The sequence below is a fragment of the Talpa occidentalis genome, unplaced genomic scaffold (genome assembly GCF_014898055.3).
Source record: "Talpa occidentalis isolate TD23 unplaced genomic scaffold, MPIMG_talOcc4v2.1 talOcc4.14, whole genome shotgun sequence".
NCBI classification, from domain to species: domain Eukaryota; kingdom Metazoa; phylum Chordata; class Mammalia; order Eulipotyphla; family Talpidae; genus Talpa; species Talpa occidentalis.
This window is the reverse complement of record NW_023601433.1, coordinates 812,987-832,175: the sequence shown is the minus strand read 5'-3', so window position 1 is coordinate 832,175 and position 19,189 is coordinate 812,987. Positions and strand designations below refer to the sequence as shown.

At 54.1% G+C, this 19,189-nt stretch overlaps 1 protein-coding gene across 2 annotated transcripts in view; it reads left to right on the top strand.

Annotated features, from left to right (window-relative positions):
- Positions 1–3,236: 3,236 nt before the first annotated feature.
- The window catches only part of BLM (BLM RecQ like helicase), a 50,880-nt gene continuing 34,927 nt past the window's right edge, over positions 3,237–19,189 (top strand). Inside the window, exons 1-6 of one of the 2 annotated variants that reach the window (XM_037509919.2) lie at positions 3,237–3,315; positions 9,572–9,905; positions 10,340–10,441; positions 11,896–12,584; positions 13,507–13,666; positions 16,356–16,456. In XM_037509919.2, the coding sequence (XP_037365816.1) occupies positions 10,344–10,441; positions 11,896–12,584; positions 13,507–13,666; positions 16,356–16,456 (1,048 nt within the window). In that variant the 5' untranslated portion in view covers positions 3,237–3,315; positions 9,572–9,905; positions 10,340–10,343. Of the gene's footprint in view, positions 3,316–3,605; positions 3,627–9,571; positions 9,906–10,339; positions 10,442–11,895; positions 12,585–13,506; positions 13,667–16,355; positions 16,457–19,189 lie in introns of those variants that run through there. The other variant, XM_037509920.2, reaches the window with a different exon arrangement.

Sequence of the window (19,189 nt, the reverse complement as noted above, 5' to 3'; positions counted from 1 at the left end):
TTTAAGACTGGATAATATTCCGGTGCCTGCGTGCGCCACGTGTGTTCCTTTGCCCCACATTTTGGCTGCTTGAGTCATACTGCTCTGAGCTTGGTAGACAAATTTCATTTCCCAAAAAACAGCCAGAAAGAGCTTTCTAAAATGAGACTCTATTCACAGTACTTCCCCCCGAAAGCCTTATAGTAAATTAAACCGCAGTCAGACACCATTAACACCCTGCAGAAGAGCTAAAATGGAAAAGACTAGCAAGTCCACGTGCTGGCAAGGATGCAGAAAATAGGACACACCCAGTGTTGGTGGGAGTGTAAAATGGTACAATCACTTAGGAAACATGTCAGTTTGTATCGGAGTTAATTACACGCCTGCCCTGTGACCCAGAAACCCCATCCCGAGATAATTACCCAAGAAAAGTCAACGCACGTCCACAAAAGACTCAGAAATGTCTGCAACAACTTTATTTATAATAACTGAAGGGAAACAAAGCCAAATGTCCATCAATCGAATGGATCAGGTATGTTTACTTATGTTTTCTATTTATACAATTGTTGCAAAGAATAACTTTTTCAATCAAGCATAATCATAACTGTCACGCAGATATGAAATAGACAAAGGTTTTAACTCAATAAAGAGCAATGCAGAGGGCCTCCCTGGTGGCGCAGCAGATTGAGCGCTGTGCTGTGGGGCTGTCCACAGCCTCTGCAGTGTGGGTTCGATTCCCGGCCAGCCAGGGAGATAAACACATGGCGCGCAGACCCCTCCTGCCGCCCGCGGCTCCCCTCAGCAGTGTCCTTCGGTCCTTCTGCCTGCTCTGCTCCCCGCTCTGTCTCTGGTGAATCCTCTCACCCTCTGGTGAGTTCTCTCACCCTCCCGTGCCTCTGACCTGTACCCCAGTTCTTGTATAAATAAATAAATCTTTTAAAAAAAAGAGCAATCCAGAAAGACATAAAGAAAGCAAAGTGCTAATATACACAATATAGATGAAGCCACAGAGATCAGAAAAAAAAAAAAAAAAAGGGGGGCTTCAAAGAGCCGGTGCTGGGTGATGGCAGCTGCCTCAGCAGCAGAAGGGGAACGGGTGCCGCAGGAAGAAACCTCACGGGGTGCTGAAGACCCACCCCTCTAAACCCGCGTGGCGGTGAGACACACACAACTTATGTCAAGTTGTCGATTTTACTTAAAATCACCCACAAACCTGTGCCTAGCTCACCTGCCCCCAATTCTTCCAGCAATCTTCATGTGCCCTCAGGTGAACGCCAGAGCCCGCGGTCCCTGTCCCTGCGTCCTCTCTCCCCATCTTCCTGGCCGCGCCCCCACGGCTCCCAAGCGGTGGCTCGGCCCCAGAGCCACAGCGCTGCGAGGACAACCCTCTGCTGCGAGGATGCATCCGAGGCCCCTCCCGCTGCGGATCGCGGATTCCTCCGGCGGGGCCAGACCCTCCTCAGTTACCCCGTCCTCGGTGCACGCGCCGCCCCTCCCCGCACCGGCCAACTCCCGGTGCGCCCCGTCTGTCTGTCGGGCGCGAGGGGTCATCCTTGGAACATCCCTCACACCTGTGCCTCTGCAGCACGGTTCGATCCCCGGCTGCTCCCCGGCCGCCGAGCCGCCGGGCGAGGGCCCCCCATGGCGCGCAGACCCCTCCTGCCGCCCGCGGCTCCAATTGTTAGGGGGAGAGGCTGCCCTGAGCCAACCCCATGCAGGCTTTGCGGACCCCACCCCCACCCCCACGCCAGACCGAAGCCATCAAGACTCTGGGAAAGACACATCCCGTCCCCACCAAGGGAGGGTGGCCGGGGCCTGAGGGTGGGGTTGGGCAGCCAGGTTGGGTACAAAAACCAGACACGCGGGCCTTGGGGGGCTGGCTGTCCCCCGCTTCCCGGCTCCGCGGCTCCTGGCGGCGCAGCTCCCAGGTGCCGTCTGGGGTTCCTGGTCGGGATCGGGTGGGACGCCTTTAAAACTTTGTCTCCCACTCTTCTCCCCGCGCCGTCCGCGTGCTCGTCTCCCCTTCCCCGTGAATGACCCTCCAGGAACCTTCCCGTGCGGCCGCAGCCAGCGTGGACAGGGCCCCTCAAGCGCGCGGGCGAGGACCGCGGCCAGGCCCCCCGTTCTGTACGGGGCTGCCGGCAACACCGCGGCGGAGTCCTCGGTCCCTCCGCCTGCCCTGCCCGCCTCTGGCTCTGGGGTCCCCGCGCCCTCCCGCGCCTCTGGCTGCGCCGGCGCCCGCGTGAACAGACGCCTCAGCCCGGCGCGAGGCCCCGCGTCCGCCCGCGCGCAGGGGCGCGGCTGTGCTCTGTGCTTTTAAAAATCCGCCGCTTCCCACAGGAGGAGAAGCAGGAGTTTCCTTTTCCTCCAGGCAGCGACGGAGGCGCCGGCCGGCGGGGCCGCAGCCCGGGGCGGGGGGACGGCCCGGCGGGCGGGGCGGGCGGGGCGCGGGCCGGGGCCCCGCGCGCAAAGCCGGGTCGCGGCCTGAAGCCGCGCGCCGCGCCGGAAGCCCGGCCCGGGTCACGTGCCCCGCCCTGCGGACGCGGATTGGGCTTCGGGCGCACGTGCCCCGCCCCGCGTCGCGCGGGGGCTCCGCGGAGGGCGCCGGGGCGGGGCCACGGGCTCGCGGCCACGCCATTGGTCGGCCTCCCGGGGACGCGGCCAATCGCGGCCCGCCGGCCTGTGGCGCGCGGTGAGGTGGCGCGCGCGGCGCTCGCGGCGGCGGCGCGGGGAGTTTGGATGCGGCGGCGGCCGCCGCGGCCCGGTGAGTGCGGCCCCCGCCCGGCCCGGGACGCCCCGAGGCTCCGCGGCCCCGTCGGGCGGCCGGGCGGGCCGCGTCGTCCGCCTTCCAGCCGGGGCGAGCCCGGGTCGGGGGCCGGGGCCGGGGGCTCGCGGGGACCCCCGCGCGCCTGCCGGGCGGGGCGGCGCGGGCGGGCGGTTGGCTCCGCGCCCCGGGAGGGTCGGGCGGGGCGTGCCCTGGGCGGGGGCCGGTCTCTGCGGCCCGGGCGAGGAGGGTTGGGGCGCCGAGGCCTCCTCAGCTCGGCGCGCGGGAACCGCCCCTCGCGCCCCGCGACGCCCGCCGGCGCCCGGTTCCTGAGGGGACCGGCCCGCGCGCCCGCTCCCGCGCCTCACAGCTGTGGCTTCGCGCCTTCCCTCAGGACGCCTTGAGGAAGAGACTCCCGAGTTCGCGGCCCGTGCAAAGGCCCAGCCCGCGCGTGGCGGGAAGCTGCATCTCACAGCGCCGTCTCCCACCCCGGAGCAGCGCGCCGGGGCTCCCCAGGGGCGCCTGCTCGGGCCCCCCGCCCCCCGCGCCCGCGAGGCCCTTCTGATTTCCAGGTGAGGCCCGGCCGGGCCCGCGTCTGCCGTCGGCTTCCCGGGTCTAGTGCTCGCGGGTGGGTGGGTTCTCCTCCGCCTCGTCTCGTCTGGTTCCCGCAGCAGGAGGCGTTTTACGTTTTCAAAAACTTGCAGAAAACCACCCACCGTCTGTCAGCGGTTAGTGTGGCGCTGAGGCCTGGCCCATCGCAGGTGCCCGGGCGCATCCGCCGGCTTTGGCGCTCGTGGCTGTCCTGGGGCCCGCGGGAAGGCCGCTGGTGCTCGTGTTCCTGGGCCGGTGCGCAGCTAAGAGGAGGAGCCCCGGGCCTTCAGGGGTGCGTGTTTTACCTGCCAGGGTAACGCTGGGGTCTTTCGCAAGGTGGTGGTGCCCCACCAGGGCTCGCCCTCATGCGAAGAGGCCGAGATTTGGGCGGGTAGAGGTTCCTCTCTGATCTGCCTGCAGCTCGAGGCCTGGGGCAGAAGCACCGCACGCAGGGAGCTGCCTTGACCTTTACCGAGAGCGAGTCTGTCACCTGAGGTGGTGTGAGTGGCTGGTGCAAGCGGCAGTGGCCCGGTGATTCCCACCCTCTCTGCCCTGTGTGTCTTTTCCCATCGCGATCTGATTGGTTGTTAAATGTGTGGCTGTGATACATTAGCTGCGAGTAGGATTCCGTGGTGAGCCCGAGCGCCCTGCAGATCACTGAACTGGAGGGAGCAATCTCCAGGACCCCCTCAAACAGCAGCGTAGTGATATTTATCAAAGCAGACACCCCTGTGCCTGTGTCCCAGGTAAAAAACAGAACATGGGGGCCTCCCTGGCGGCGCAGCAGTTGAACACTGGGTTGTGAAGTTTCCTGCAGCCTCTGCAGCGCCGGTTCTATCCCTGGCCGCTGGGCGAGGGTCCCACATGGCGTGTAGACCTCTCCTGCCGCCCGCTGCTCCCCTCAGCAGTGTACTTCATCAGTCTGCCTGCTCTGCTCCCCGCTCTGGCTCTGGTGAATCCTCTCACCCTCCTGCGCTTCTGACTGTACCCAGTGCTTGTATAAATAAATAAATAAATAAATAAATCTTTAAAAAAAAAGAAAGAAACAGAACATGGCTGACACCCCAGCGGCCCCTCGGTGCTGTCTCCTCTCCCACAGAGAGGACCACTATCCCGGCCTCTGCGTCAGCGCCTTGCTTCTCTCTGTACACACACCTGGGCGATACCGTGAGCTCGTTCCAGAACACCGCAAGGAGTGTCGTGATGCGGGGACCCTTATTTTTCAGTTCCTCCAGTGTGTGTCAGTCACGGTCACACTATACTGTCGTCTTTTGGGTGTGCAGTCGTGTTCAGTGTATAAAACAAGTGATACATCTTAATTTAAAAATACTGCATTGCTTCGGTGTGCCAACTAGCATGAGCCTCTAGCACGTTGTCATCTCGCTGGTGGAGGGTCCTGCCTCAGCGTCAACGGCTGTTGCGGGTGCAGGCGGCTGTGGCAGTTTCTTGAAATAATATGATAGGGCGGAGAAGACAGCGATCAAGTTGGCCGCGTCATTGGTCTCCTTTCACGAGAGATTGCTCTGTAGCACGCGGTGCCCTTTGATAGCACTTTATCCACAGGAGAACTTTCCGAACTGGAGTCTGGCCTCTGAAGCCCTGGCGCCGCTTTCTCACTGCATTCATGTCACGTTCGAAGTCATTTGTCATTTCAGTAATGTTCACGGCATCTTCAACTGCGACTCCGTCTCCCGAAGCCACTCTCTGCTCATCCAGAAGCAACTCCCTGTCCATTCACGTTATATCGTGAGGCTGCAACAGTTCAGCCCCATCCCCAGGTCCGCTTCTAGTTCTGGTTCTCCAGTTGTGCCTAACGCATCTGCACTTACTTGCGCCACTGACGTCTTGAGCCCCTCAGCGTCATTCAGGAGCATTGGAGTCACCTTCCAAAGTCCTGTTAATGTGGATATGGTGACCTCCCATGAATCATGACCGGTCTTATGGCTTCTAGAATGTGAATCTTTTCCGGAAGGTTTTCAGTTGACTTTGCCCAGCTCTAATAGAAGAACTGCTCTCTATCGCAGCTTTCCCTTTGCTAAACGTAGTTCTTAAATACTAAGACTTGGCAGTTGACGTGACTTGTGGATGTTGTGTCAGGAAGCGTGGCCACAGCCCGGGTCCCCTCCATCTCATCAGACGGAGATCGTGGTGACCAGGGGCCTCCAGCAAGCAGTGAGGGCTTAACGGTGGGCCTAAAATATTCAGTAAACCACGTCGGAAGCGGATGTGTTGTCATCCAGGCGTCAGCGTTCCATTTTTGAGCACAGGCAGGCAGAGTGGATTGAGCTTCATTCCTGAGTCTGGGACTTTGCAGATTGGTAAATGAGCTTTGACATCAGTGCCAGCTCATCGGCCGCGTTAGCCCGTAGCAAGAGTCTGCCTATCCTTTGAAGCTTCGAAGCCAGCTGTTGAATTCTCTCCAGCATGAGAGTCCAGCTGCTGCTCCTTCCAGTGGATGCCTCTTCCATCTCCCTGGAGATCCGCCGTGTGGTAAGGCCCCCTTCACCCATGGTGTCGGCCAGGGCTTCCCTGGGTCATGCTTGCTGCGCCGCCTTGCGCAGAGATGGCGTCCTTTCTTCAGCCTCACCACCACTCTGCTAGCCTCCAGCTTTTCTCCTGTGGCTTCCTTACCTCTCAGCCTTCAGACTGGAAGACAGTTAGGGCCTTGCTCTGGATTAGGCCTTGGCTTGAGGGCACATTGTGATTGGTTTGCGCTTCTATCCAGATGGTCCCACCTTTCCCCGCCTTCCAGAAGGTTGCTGGACTTTGCCTGTTCCCTGGGGTGACACAGGAATTCCCTTAAGGACCCTTCCTTCATCTTCACAGCTTGGCTGATACCTGTTTGGTGTGAGAGCCCCAGCTTCCAGCCTGTTTGGGCTCTGACCTCACTAAGCTGCATCTTTCTTAGCTTTTGATTTAAAGCCAGGAATGTGCAACTCTGTCTTTCCCTTGAACTCTTCGAGGACTCTGTAGGGTTAGTCATTGGCCTGCTTTCAATATTGTTGTGTCTCAGGAAATGGGGATGGCGGGGGCGAGGAGAAGGCAGGAGAGAGGGAGTAGCAGGCAGAAAACACTCATTTGCCGGTTCATCCACCTTCGTGCCCCCCGGGCAGTTACCGTAGTAGCACCAAAGGTCGCAGCACTTTTTGTCCCAGGGAATCAGTGTGGTACAATGACATATCTTGGTAGGGATTTCTTTCTAGCTTCAGATTCCGTTTGCCTTCTTGAATCTGAGAATTCATGTCTCTCATTAGTTCTGGAAAAGCCATGATCCTCTCAAATACCCTGCTCTAGTGTGTCCTGTCTTTCGGGGTCAGGACTTGGGCTAGACTTGCTGTGTCAGCGTTTCTGCACTGGCTCCCCTCTTAGCCTTGTGTTCTCTGTCTTCTTACTCATCTTTCTGTGTGCGCCTAGTTGGTCTGAAACCACGATGGCTCTTACATTTCACCCTGCTTCGCGCCCGCAGGCCAGCCTACCAGAGCGTTTTACACACACACGCCCATAGGGATTCTTGGAGACTGTTCATTACAACACAACCGCCAGCAGTGTCCACCGTCAGTGCCCACTCAGATTCCTGCCAGCTCCCGGGAGGAGAGCCAGCGGGTACCTGCGTTGAGTCCACCCCAGGAGAGAGGCGTTGAAGGCAGCATTGAAGAGACAGCATTGAAGGGCTGCCGGCCCCTCTGCACATGCTTTGTCAGAGGCCGCTCATCGCCCTGGAATGTGGGCATATCTCCCCTCCCAGAGGACACAGGGCCCCCGAGTTTGTTACGACCGAGCGTGGAGGGAAGTGTCTCCTTGGAGAGAGAAGGGGGCTTTGTCTCTAGTGCCCTGGGTGTTCTGGGAGGGAGGACTCCAGGCTGCTCTGAGGGAAAAACCGACTGGAGATGCTGCCGCCCTTTGCTCCTTAATGGTGCCGGGTCCCGAGGCCTGGGGTGCCGGGATCCTTGGCGCCCGCCCCCATGCCTCCCCTCCGGTGTCCTGACTTTCTTTCTCTGGCTGTGTGATCCCTGGTAAATCTCCCAGTTGGTTTCTTAATTTTGTGTTTTTACTCCTAGAAGCTCTGCTGGTCATTTTCATAGTTTGTTTTGTTTCCTGACGCCGGTGCTGCTTACCTCGCAACCACCCTCCTTGCTCCTGCTACTTTATTTCCTTGTGTGCTGACCCGTTTCTCACTGTTTGCGGCACATAGTCAGAAAATACTTGTGGGAATTATTTAAGGCCTAAGGTAATGGTATATTCCTCCAGAAATGTTTCTGCATTTGCCTTTAGCAAGTGCCTTGGAATTAGAATCACGATCATCTAAATTCATGATTTGAAGTTATTTTTAGTTACGCAGATGATAAAAATATTAAACAACTGCCAGTTAAGCTAACAAAAGACATACGTTTTAATTTTTTAAAAAATTTGTTTCTTTATATATACAAGGACTCGGGTGTAGGCCAGAGGTGTGGGGGGTCAGGGGGAGGTGAGAGGATTCCCCAGAGACAGAGTGGAGAAAAGAACAGGCAGATGCACTGAAATCCACTGCTGAGGGGCGCAGCGGGGAGACAGGAGAGGTCTGCTGTGCCCTGGGGGTCAGCTCCCTCTCCAGGGATGGGCTACAGTGGCTGGTGATAGCTTGATGGTGCTGAGACTTTAACCCCTGCGCCACCTGGGAGGCCCTATATTCCCTTGATGAAGAACATGACCAAATATCACTGGGACGGGCAAAGAACTATCTGTGAGACGGGTGGTTGGTGGGAGGGCTCGGCCTTCTGGTTGCAGAGTCTTTGCCGTCCCTCGGCAACACGCGACTCTACGTGTGGGCACCGAGGGTGAATGTGGCTTTTGGTCGGGGTTTACCTTCCCCCCACAATACAGCCCTGCTTTCGCAGGGAGCCCTTCCGACCTTGGGCCCCAGCTTTGACTGTTGATGTGCAGGTTCTCAGGACGCGATCGCTGCCCTCAGGACAAAGGCGGCTTCAGCTCCGCGTTCCGCCTTTCAGCTCCTTGCTGACCTGATCGTTTCTTAAACTTCTCGTCGTAGACTCGGTGTATTTAGTAATTTCTTCTCTTCATCTGACAGTAGTCTGGAGCGGCAGTCAGCAGACCTTAACTGTGAAGGGCCGGAGTCCCTACTCTAGACACTGCAGACTAGAAATCCCGTCCCAACTACCCAGCGAAGGCGCCGAGTCGGCACCGGCCCCGTGTGAATTGGGCTTGGGGTGTTTCGGTGAAACCCTTTATAAAAACAGGCTGCAGGCCAGGCCCAGCCACGCACCCGTTTGCCAGCTCCCGGCCCGGACAGAGCTGCTGTTTAATGAGGCCGCAGCCTGCCGGACTCTCGGCCGCGCTGCGTGTGTTTCTCTCAGCACACACCTGGCGTCGGGACGCTTCCTGTTGGGACGTGACGCCGGCCGCGCCTCTGGCGGGCTGTACGGCTGCTCTTCCCCGGCGTTGCTTAGTGTTCTCACCTCAGCTTAGGTCAGGTGAACTGCAGAGGTGTTTTTTTTTTTAAAGATTTATTTTTATTTATTTATACAAGCACTGGGTACAGTCAGAAGCGCGGGAGGGTGAGAGGATTCCCCAGAGCCAGAGCGGGGAGCAGAACAGGCAGAAGGACCGACGTACACTGCTGAGGGGAGCAGCGGGCGGCAGGAGAGGTCTGCGCGCCATGCGGGACCCTCCTCTGGTGGCCGGGGAGCAGCCGGGGACCGAACGGGCGCTGCAGAGGCTGCGGGGCAGCCTCGCAAACCCAGCGCTCAACCGCTGCGCCACCGGGGAGGCCCTGCAGAGGTGTTTCTGCTGGGTTTTGTGAAATATGCTTGTGTTCAGGTGGAATTTTGTTAAACTCATAAATTAATTTGCAAAGAACTGTGGTATTTATGTATTAAAATTCTAAGAACATAAAACATGTCTCTATCTGGACCTTTATTTCTCCCGGTAGTAGTTGATCATTTTCTTCACATCGTGACGCTATCTTAACCGGTACTTTAATTTTTTCAATCCTATTGGTAATTGAATGACTTTTTAGAATTGTCTCCTCTAGTTAGTTATGACCACTCTGTGCGAATGCACTTCACGTTTGTGGACTTATAGTTCTACTTTATTTAACCTCTTTACTGAAGTTTTAATTATCTCTTGTTTTGACTGATTTGCCTTCGGGTTGCGTGGCGTGGAACCACGCTGTCTGCATGTCCTGATGCAGTTGCCTCTTCTCCTGTTTTTCTTTTCAAATGTTTTTGCATTGGCAAGACTGTCCAGTGTGGGCTGAAAACGGGAGAGTCTGTTTCTGTCCCAACGAGCTTTGTCTCGGCGAGTGTCCTGCCGAAGGCTCTTGGCTGCCGCTGTCCCTGGGGCTGTGCTGTGCGGGCCCGCTGATGATCGTGATGGCCCTGGATAGCCGCCGGCCTCCTCCGAGGACAGAGGAGTAATGCCTGGTGAGAGAGCTGGACGGGGCCGCATCTAGCATCCAAATTAAGAGGAGACTCCGACGCTTGCAGAGGGTTAGACGCATCCCTGCGTGACGCGGGTGTTGTGTTCATCGCTGGGCGTCAGGAGAGCCTTCAGGAGCCGCGCTTTATGGCAGGTGTGTTTCCGCAATAGCAACGTTTTCGGCCTGGGGATGTGACCAGACTGGTTTTTGTTAATTAAACTAATAAGATGACATGTCATATCCTGCTTTGGCAGAGAATTCAATTATTTGTTTGGGCTTTGGGTTTGACCCCTGGTTCTCCCTCTACTCCCTGTCCGGCTCCTGTTTGTTCTTCAGGCTTGGGCCATGTTTTGTGAAGCCTTTTCTAATCTTCCCTGTTGTCTCTTGTGCTTATTTTAGCACCGGGGAAAAGCCAGCCATTTTGCTATGTAACTGAGCCTCTGGTTAGTCAAGAGTAGATATTTCGGATGTCACCAGTTGTGAAACTGGTGACAAAAAACTTGCGAGCGCAGCTGGGGCAGCATCGCCCCACGTGCATTCTGCTCACAGCCCAGTCCCTGATGCCCGGCCCTTGCTTCGCTTTTCAGGATCATGGCCACTCTCCCTCAGAACAATCTGCAGGCGCAGCTGGCACGCCATTCAGCCCAGAAACTTCGTGATGTCCTGAGTCTCTCAAAGCCGAGATCTGTGTGAGTATCCTGGCGGGCGCAGTGCTCACAGATGAGGCGTGAGGCCGAGAGGGTCAATGCTGCCCTACGTTGCAAATTAGAGTCCTTGCTGGGTCCTGAGCTGCTCAGCGCCTCTGCCCAGAAGCCCATAACCCTTACTCAGTGACGTATTGAGTGAGTAAATAATGAATTTGTAAACTTAAATAATGAATTTGTAAACTTCCCCAAAAAACAGCTTATGAGGAAACAGAGTTCTCCAGTTCTGTTTTCTCCAAGTTAGACTCCAAACTCCGCCCAATAACATCTAGTAATAACATATGACTCACCGGGCCCTTGCCAGGTTCTGGACACTGTTGCAGGTGCTTTTAAGGCCACATTGACCTCATGGCACTCAGTCCAGCGAGTGTCTGCTTGCCCCTTTGTTTGTCCTCCCCGCTCTGCGGAGCTGGTGGCTTTTATCTGGTTTTCCCCATAAAACTTCCATGAGAGTAGCTAACATGTAGCCACATTTGAGTCTCTACTTCTTTTTAGTTATGCTCTCCCCTCCCTCTTGAGGTGCTATTAATCAAAGACGACCAGCCTGAGAACGAAAGCAGGGGAACAGCCTGGATGTTCTCAAAACGGCGTAATTAACCTCTGAGAGGGAAGGCTCACAGCATGCAATGTCTAGTTCAAGTTACCATGTAAATTTTAAAATTAGAGTGGGAGATAGAGTCTTTGCTCATTTGTGAAACAAGAAAGTAAGTCGTGACATAAATCTGTCCCAAAATTTAGAGTTTTGTTGGGTAAATTGGTGGGTTTTTTTTTTTAATTTTTATATTCCCCATACAATTGCAACCCCCTTATTTTGACCCCATTCCCATCTTTCCCCGCCCCCCCCCACCCCCATAGTGTGTCTCTGGTTCATAGTTGTTTGTGGATTTTGATATTTTCTTTCTTATAGCTATTCTTTTTCCTGGTCCCTTATTTAGGGTTTCTAGATTCCTGCTATGAGTGAGACCATCCGATATTTTTCTTTTTCTTTCTGGCTTATTTCACTGAGCATGATCCCTTCCAGCTCCATCCATGTTGCTGCAAATGGCATGAGTTTATCTTTTTTGACTGCTGAGTAATATTCCATGGTGTATATGGACCCCATCTTCTTGATCCAGTCATCTATTTTGGGGCATTTGGGCTGTTTCCAAAGCTTAGCTGTTGTAAACAGTGCTGCTATAAACATAGGGGTGCAGGTGCTCTTTGGAATTGATGTTTCTGTGTCCTTTGGGTAAATACCTAGGAGTGGAATCGCTGGATCCTATGGAAGCTCTATGTTTAGTAGGTCCAGAAATCTCCACACAGCTCTCCATAGTGGTTGGACCAGTTTGCACTCCCACCAGCAGTGGAGGAGAGTTCCTTTTCCTCCACACCCTCGCCAGCATTTAATTGGTGGGTTTTTTAAAAATTCATCTAATTTCTGTTTCTTGATTATTTTTCAGAGGTTTCACTTTTAGAAAGAAAATATCTTCAGGCAATGATGCATCTGTAACTCGTGTGTCAGTGGCAAAAACACCTGTGTTAAGTGATAAAGATGTTAATGTGACAGAGGCCTCTCCCGTCAGTGAACCTTCACCCTACACCACAAAGCAGCAGACGAGGATCAGTGACTTTAAAAATGCCCCAGCAGGACAGCAAACCTCAAAACCTTTCCTGCCAGGTTCATGGCAGGTTCCACAGGAAGGTTTATGTACCACCCAGAACACACCAGTTACGCAAGAGTCCCGCCATTCTGCTTTCAAGAAATTAGAATTTAGTTCTTCATCAGATTCTTTTATTGCCACTGAGGACTGGGATGATATGGACGACTTTGACACCTCTGGAAATTCAAAAGCCTTTGTCACGCCATGCAGAAATCCCTTTGTCAGAGTAAGCACTGCCCAGAAGTCAAAAAAGTCTAAGAGAAAGTGTCTAAACTCACAGCTTCAGAAAGCCGATGTGGCCAAGGCTGATCCAGCTCCTCCCTCCTCTGAAAGTCAGCAGGCCTGTGTGCCCCAGGAGCAGAAGGGCGACTCTGGTGGGCCGGGTAGGTCTGTCATCTACGTTGATGACGCCCCCAGCCCCCAAGAGTTTGTGGACGAAGATACTCAGGAAAGTCACTCTTTCAAAACTCTCTTGGGAGAGGAAAGAGGTAAACATTATTTCATTTTCACCTCAATATCTGTATCTGTCTGTTCACGGTTTGCTGCTGGAGCCCAGCAGAAGGGAGTCCTTGGGCTGGGAGGGGCACTGTTAGTCTGCTGGCCACATCCTTGAGGCGGGGCATAGTGGTGAAGCACAGACTATGCTGCTGAGGTGGTTTTCAGATTAACATCAGGGCTAGGTTTGTGACTTTACATGGAAAGAAAATAATGTCCAGAGACTTTAAAATGGCTTCTGAATGGTTGGCTGGCAGATTAGCGGTAGAACTGGAAAGTGAAGCCAAATTTTCCCATAATATTTCTTCACGGCTTGCTGCTGCCTGTGTTATGTATACCACGATCCAATCATAATATTAAGGTGCTGGAAGTTGCATCTGCGTTATTTCTGTTTAGGTCTTGTGGCTCTTAGATATCCAGGACCCAAGAGCTGAGTTTTATCCATTCCACACTGGGAGTCAGGAGAATAAAATTTCTGCACACCTGAATTCCCTCAAAGTGACTAGAGAGGACTGGAAAGTGATTGATAACCACAAAACTGTGGTCTGAGTATATGGTTTTCTATTTATGAAGAGAACATTTGGGAAACGATAAATGGGAAAGCAGCAGGTGGCCTTGGGGGGGACGCGAGTGGGATGCTCTGGGAAAGCTGCTGGCCCAGCCGTCAGACCGCGGTGCTGGGGAGCTGTCAGGCTGATTGTTGCACCTTGACCTTTATTTAAACATGAGTGAAAAACCAAAAAATGAGAGTGCTGGTCTCGAGAGCCCTGGAGTGTGAGTCTCCAGCCCCCAGCCATGTTGAGGAACAAGTGGCGCCGTCTGGGCTGTGCGTGTGGCCTCCCAGAGCACATATTCTGCCTGCTCCGGCTCATTAGTTACTAGAATAACCTGTGCTTGTCGACCCTTTCCCTCTAGATGTTCCTGAGAAGAAGAAAAACTTAGAAGAAACAGAATTATGCTCACCTGAGAAATCACCATGTATTGAGCTTGAGGACGAGGACAATGTAGACTTTGTGCCCCCTTCTCCCGAGGAAGGAGTGACTTCTGCTTCTTCCTCCTCTTTAAAATGCGTCAGGTACATGACTCATCGGTGAACGTTGTTGGGGCGGCTGAAAAGACTTCTTCAGTGACGTGGTCTCAGACCTGCAGATGTTTATTTTATGCTTCTGTTTTATATGCAGATGAAAGTACAATGCCCCCTGACAGTTCATTTTCATTTAGCTGGCAGCATCCTGAAGCTGCAAAGTTCCATCGTGATTAATCACAGAGGGCCTCCAAACAGTTTTATGTAGTTCGTTTTGACATGAGGAGTATATTCCTACAACTATTGTATTTCCAAACTCCTGGACCTGAAGTGACACGAAGCATCTTTACTTGGCATAGTCTTAGTGCACTCTCGCTGTTTCCTACCCTGCAGGGAAGGACTGGTCTTTGTAGTTGTCATTTCTTGAACTTCCATGATTGAGTGGCGAGCCGGCGGGTGATGGGAGGTGTTCCGGGAGCGATCCCTGGCACACGGACAGCCTGACTCGCTGATGCCGCTGCCGCCACCATTCTTGCCCCAGTGGGCATCACTGGCCGTGCAGGGGAGGGGTGTGTCCTCCGCTGATGGCTGGTCCTCTGGTGCCAATCAGACCCCCTGGTTTGTCACCTCAGGAGGAAGGGTGGCGGCAGGAGGGTGTGCACAGAGGTAGTTTCTCCGAGTTTGTGTTTGAACAGGTGTGTTGGGTGTTTGAAGAGCAGGAAGGCTGAAGCTGATTACTGTTTGATGAACAAACTAGGAAAACTAAGCCCCCTGTTCCTCTTCCCCCAACGAGCCAAACTTTTCTTTATCTGTGTTTGGTTTTTTTTCAATTGAGATTTTTTTTCTTTTTTTTAAGATTTATTTATTTTTATACAAGAGCTGGGGTACAGGCCAGAGGCACGGGAGGGTGAGAGGATTCACCAGAGACAGAGCAGGGAGCAGAATAGGCAGACGGAGCAGCGGGCACGACAGGAGAGGTCTGCTGTGCCATGTGGGTATCTCCCTGGCCGGCTGGGAATCAAACCAGCGCTGCAGAGGCTGTGGACAGCTTCACAGCGCTGCGCTCAACCGGCTGCACCACCGGGGAGGCCTGTCTGTGTTTTTTATTCCTGCTGTGCCCGTGTTTGATCTCTGCCCTGCTGTGATAAACATGTTACTGTAGTTTTTTATTTTACTTCTCTCTTAACATTTTAGAACACTTTGCACATTGCTCTATAGTTTTTATTTTTTTAAGATTTATTTTTTTTATGCACACAAGAGCTGGGGTGTAGGTCAGAGATGTGGGGGTGAGAGGACTCACCAGAGACAGAATGGGGAGCAGAACCGGTGGATCCACTGAAGTCCACTGCTAAGGGGAGCAGGAGGGAGACAGGAGAGGTTGGCCACACCATGTGGGTCATGGCGGGGGCTCAAACTCATGCTGCAGTGGCTGCTGATAGCTTGATAGTGCTGAGACTTTAACCCCTGGGCCACCAGGGAGGCCCTGTAGTCTTAATTCTTTTTAATGGCTATTTAGTTACTATGTTATCACACCATAATTCACTTTCCTAGACCTTCAGCAATTGGAAAGTGGTTTTCCAAGCTACATTTTCTCTGCATGTTTTTATAACCTCATGTAAATCATAAAACTAAAGCAGAGTTTTCACAAATTATACTTTACACAGTTGAACTCTGTTATATTTTGTTTCTTTTTAAAATGCTGTTTTTGTAATGTCTGGATTAATTTCAGGTATAATGGTTAGATAATATATAACATTAAAGCAAAAGATGTCTTTCTAGTTCTGTTCCTAGGCCTTTTCAGCTGGACCTCAGGGTCCTCCCTCTTCTGTCCCCAAGTCACCTCAGCTTCCTCTCCACTTACGCCCTGATCATAACTAGGGTCCCCCCACCCCTACCTCAGGTAGCAAGTCAGTGGATAATCCAGAAAATGTTGCTAAAAACACAGGTCACTTCCCTAATTATAATGTCGCCTTCTTAAAAAATGATAGAAAGCGTAGGTATTTGTCACTGATTAGGCAAAGGATTATATCCCTAGACCATGCTTTAGAAAAGTACAGTTGATTCCTGGGAATCAAGTAAATAGAACTGTCTTCTTTATCTCTCCTCAGAGTTTGTCACTTTTCCCAAACCCCTCATCCTAGGCTTCCTCCAGTCTCGCCTCCTTAGAGAGTTCTTCTCCATTTCCAGAAAGCATGTCCTGTCTGGATTTCCATAGTTACCTTAAAGTATTTTTTTTGTATCTGGTCAGAGTGACCAGATTAATTTCTCTCTCTCTCTCTCTCTCTCTCTCTCTCTCTCTCTCTCTCTCTCTCTCTCACACACACACACACACACACACAGAAGTCTAGATAAAATGTCTTGGAATCTCAGAAGAGAGATGTAATAGCCAGCTGGTGGCCAAGCCACAGGGAGCGCCTACGCCAGGCAGAGGAGGTGTGACGGGCACGAAGAGGTTGGAGCGGTGGGTTTTCCAAGTTGAGAGAAGAGCTGGTCAAAACCGCTGACACAGGCGGGGGCTGGAGTGGACGTGGAGGGTGGAAGTGGAGCACCGGAGCCTGGGCCCCGAGCGGGCATGGGCGGAGGGGAGGGGCTCTTGAGATTTGGAAGACCAAGAGGTTTTAGAATAAAAGATACAGAACACTTTTTTCTGCTACATATTGTCTCTCCTGTCTTGGGAAAATATTTGCGGGAAAGTTAGACATTTGGCCAATCTTTGCCATGATCGCTTTTCCTTTTGCAGTATCTTGAAGGACCACGACACTTCTGAGGACGAGAGGGATGGGCCCAGCACGCGGGAGGACACGCTGCCAGCTGGGAGGGTGACCCTGCATCCATCTGACGGTGAGGCTGGCACGCGCCGTGACGGTACAGAGCACTTCGCAAGGCCACGCCTCGGCTGCTTGTGCGGACAGTCAGGCGTGTTGCTAAGCTGTGCAGTGCTGGGGCGGCAGCCTCGGCCCCTGGTTGGCAGGCGCTGACAGCCCTTTGGAAGCTCCGGCATGCACGTTGCGCCCAGGTGTCCCCCGTTTCCTGAAAACACCGCTTGTCAGGAACAAGTGGGTGCAGCGTGGCTGCCTTCCTGGCCCGCTCCCGCGTGTGCCCCTGCACGCCGTCACGGTTCTCCTCATCTCTGCCCTGCGCCGGGGTCTTGGTGTCCATTTGAAGCTTAATGCTGTCTTGCTCTGTTTCCAATTCTTTCCTACACTTTCTGTCAAGCGTCTGGCAGAAATAACCCAGTAGCCACAATGGACTGCAGAGCCGCAGCCCTGCCCTGCTCCTGATGTGGGGCCTCCTGTGTCTGGGTTGGGTCTTTGAGTTTCCTGTCATCTGTTCATTTTTTCTCTTTCAGACACTCTTCCCTTTCAGGCTCTTCGACCCCCACTGTCTCTTTCCTCTTTCCCAGCTCTTGCTTTTCCACTTTTGGGGGACTTCCTCAATTTTGACTCTTGTGGCATTTTCTTCTCATGACGGCCCCACGTGGCGCTGCGCCCGGGCACAGGCTTGTCGTTTCTGTTGACCTTGGCCTTGGGTAGTGGTGGTCGTGCCAGGTTGTCATGTCCCCGGTGCTGCTCCTGCACTGACAGTCCCCCGCTGCTTCCACGTCATGACACAGTGTCACCACGTGGTGGGTGGGGCAAGGCCAGAGCACGGCAGTGACACTAGAGGCCTGCCCCTTGGCTGACCCCTCCATTTCACCTCTTGTGTTCGGGGTCAGATTCACCCCAGACCACCTTCCTTCTCTTGGTCACGGGATGCAGAAGACCTGGCACGCGTGTCCAGAGGCTCTGAGCGCCTGGGGCGTGTGCTTGTGCCTGTGGCAAGTTAGTCATTCTTTCATAAAATGGGGCCTTCTGCCTTGTCCCCCTTGCTGCGCAGCCCTCGGGGTCAAGATAAAGGACCTTGTGCGCTTAAGCAAGTGGGCCTGCCGCCGTTGCCGGCCTAATCCGTGCAAAGAAGGAAATCCACTTAGCGCAGCTGGGTTGTTCTTGTGAACGCTAGCTCTGTAATCACTTCCTCTCCCTAGGGCACACAAAGCCACTATTTGTTGCCATGTTCTAGAATTTTACCTTGACTTAACATCAAGATCACCAGCCTGTAGCTTTTGGCGATTGCGTTAGATTGTTTTGAACACGAGAACAATGTTTGCCTGTCTCTCTCGCGGCGGCTCCGGCCCTCGGCGCCTCCCATCTCGGCGGGGGCTTGCTGTGGTTTCCTTTGTGTCCTGAGGGGTCAGCTCTGGACAAGGAGGCTGGAGTGTCTCCTCTCGGCCTCGCCTGCCTTTCCCTTCCTTCAGGCCATTGGATAGTCTCCTCTTTCTAACCTGACGCCCGTCCTCCCGCGGGGAAAACACAGAGAATAGGAATTCGACAGCTCCACCCTCACCGCCCCCCGACCTCCTGTGCCTGGTGATGGCCATCCCAGTGATGGTCCCGCGTCCTCCCAGAGGGCCTTGTTCCTGCCCTGTCCTGTGCACCCCTGGCTGGCCCTCTCGTCTCCCTGGACCCGTCCACTGCCCCCCCTCTTTAGCCACTTCCCAGCAGCCTCACTATCTCCTGAACATTTTCTTCCCTGACCTCCCCAGTTGTCTCCTGGGGACACCACTCCCTCTGCAGCCCCCGAAATGGCGGTTTTCTCCCTAGGCCTTGGGCCCTGGAGGTGGAGCGGACATCTTCCTCACCTCCCTTCTTCCCCCCAGTCACTTGTTTTCTTTCCTTCATCTCAAGCCCCCACCCCTTGGTTACCTCTTGGTTATGTGAATAAGTCCCAAGAAAATGTGGGGTGGGCGGGCTGGATTCAGAGGCGCTCATCTGTCATCGGAGTTGCACACTCACGCCTGCTCTCCTCCCCCTGTACCCCCTCACTCCATCTCCTCCCCGTTCAGTCTGGCTGTCTTCTGCTTCCCTGTGCAGGGTGGCCAGGATGACAGAGGCCACCTGCAGCCTGCCCAGCTGTTGAAGAGGGGTCCTCTTGTCTGGTTCAGTCAGGAAGATCCTGGGCCTGATTCTCCCAGGGCTACCCCCATCAGATGCCCGCCGAGGGGCTGGGGCCGTGCCGCTGGCAGTGAGGCCAGGCCGGCCAGAGCCACGTGCGGGGTCCTCAGCCATCGGTCTTCATGATGCACTCCGTGAGACTGACACCTGCAGTTAGGAAACGATCAGGGTAAATTGACAGAATTTCACATCTTCCAACAACCTGGGTTATCCTAAGAGAAATAATAGGAATTAGCGTGAAGTTAAATGATCGCATAGGGCCTCCCCTGGTGGCGCAGCGGTTAAGCGCTGGGCTGCGAAGCTGCCCGCAGCCTCTGCAGCGCTGGTTCGATCCCCGGCCACCAGGTGAGGGTCCCACATGGCGCGCAGACCTCTCCTGCCGCCCGCTGCTCCCCTCAGCAGTGTACTTCGTCAGTCTGCCTGCTCTGCTGCCCGCTCTGTCTCCAGTGAATTCTCTCACCCTCCCGCGCTTCTGACTGTGCCCAGTGCTTGTATAAATACATAAATCTTTAAAAAAAAAAAAAAGATTTAAAAATAAATAGACTATTTCCAATTTTACATGCATGACTCAGAATCCCTAAGT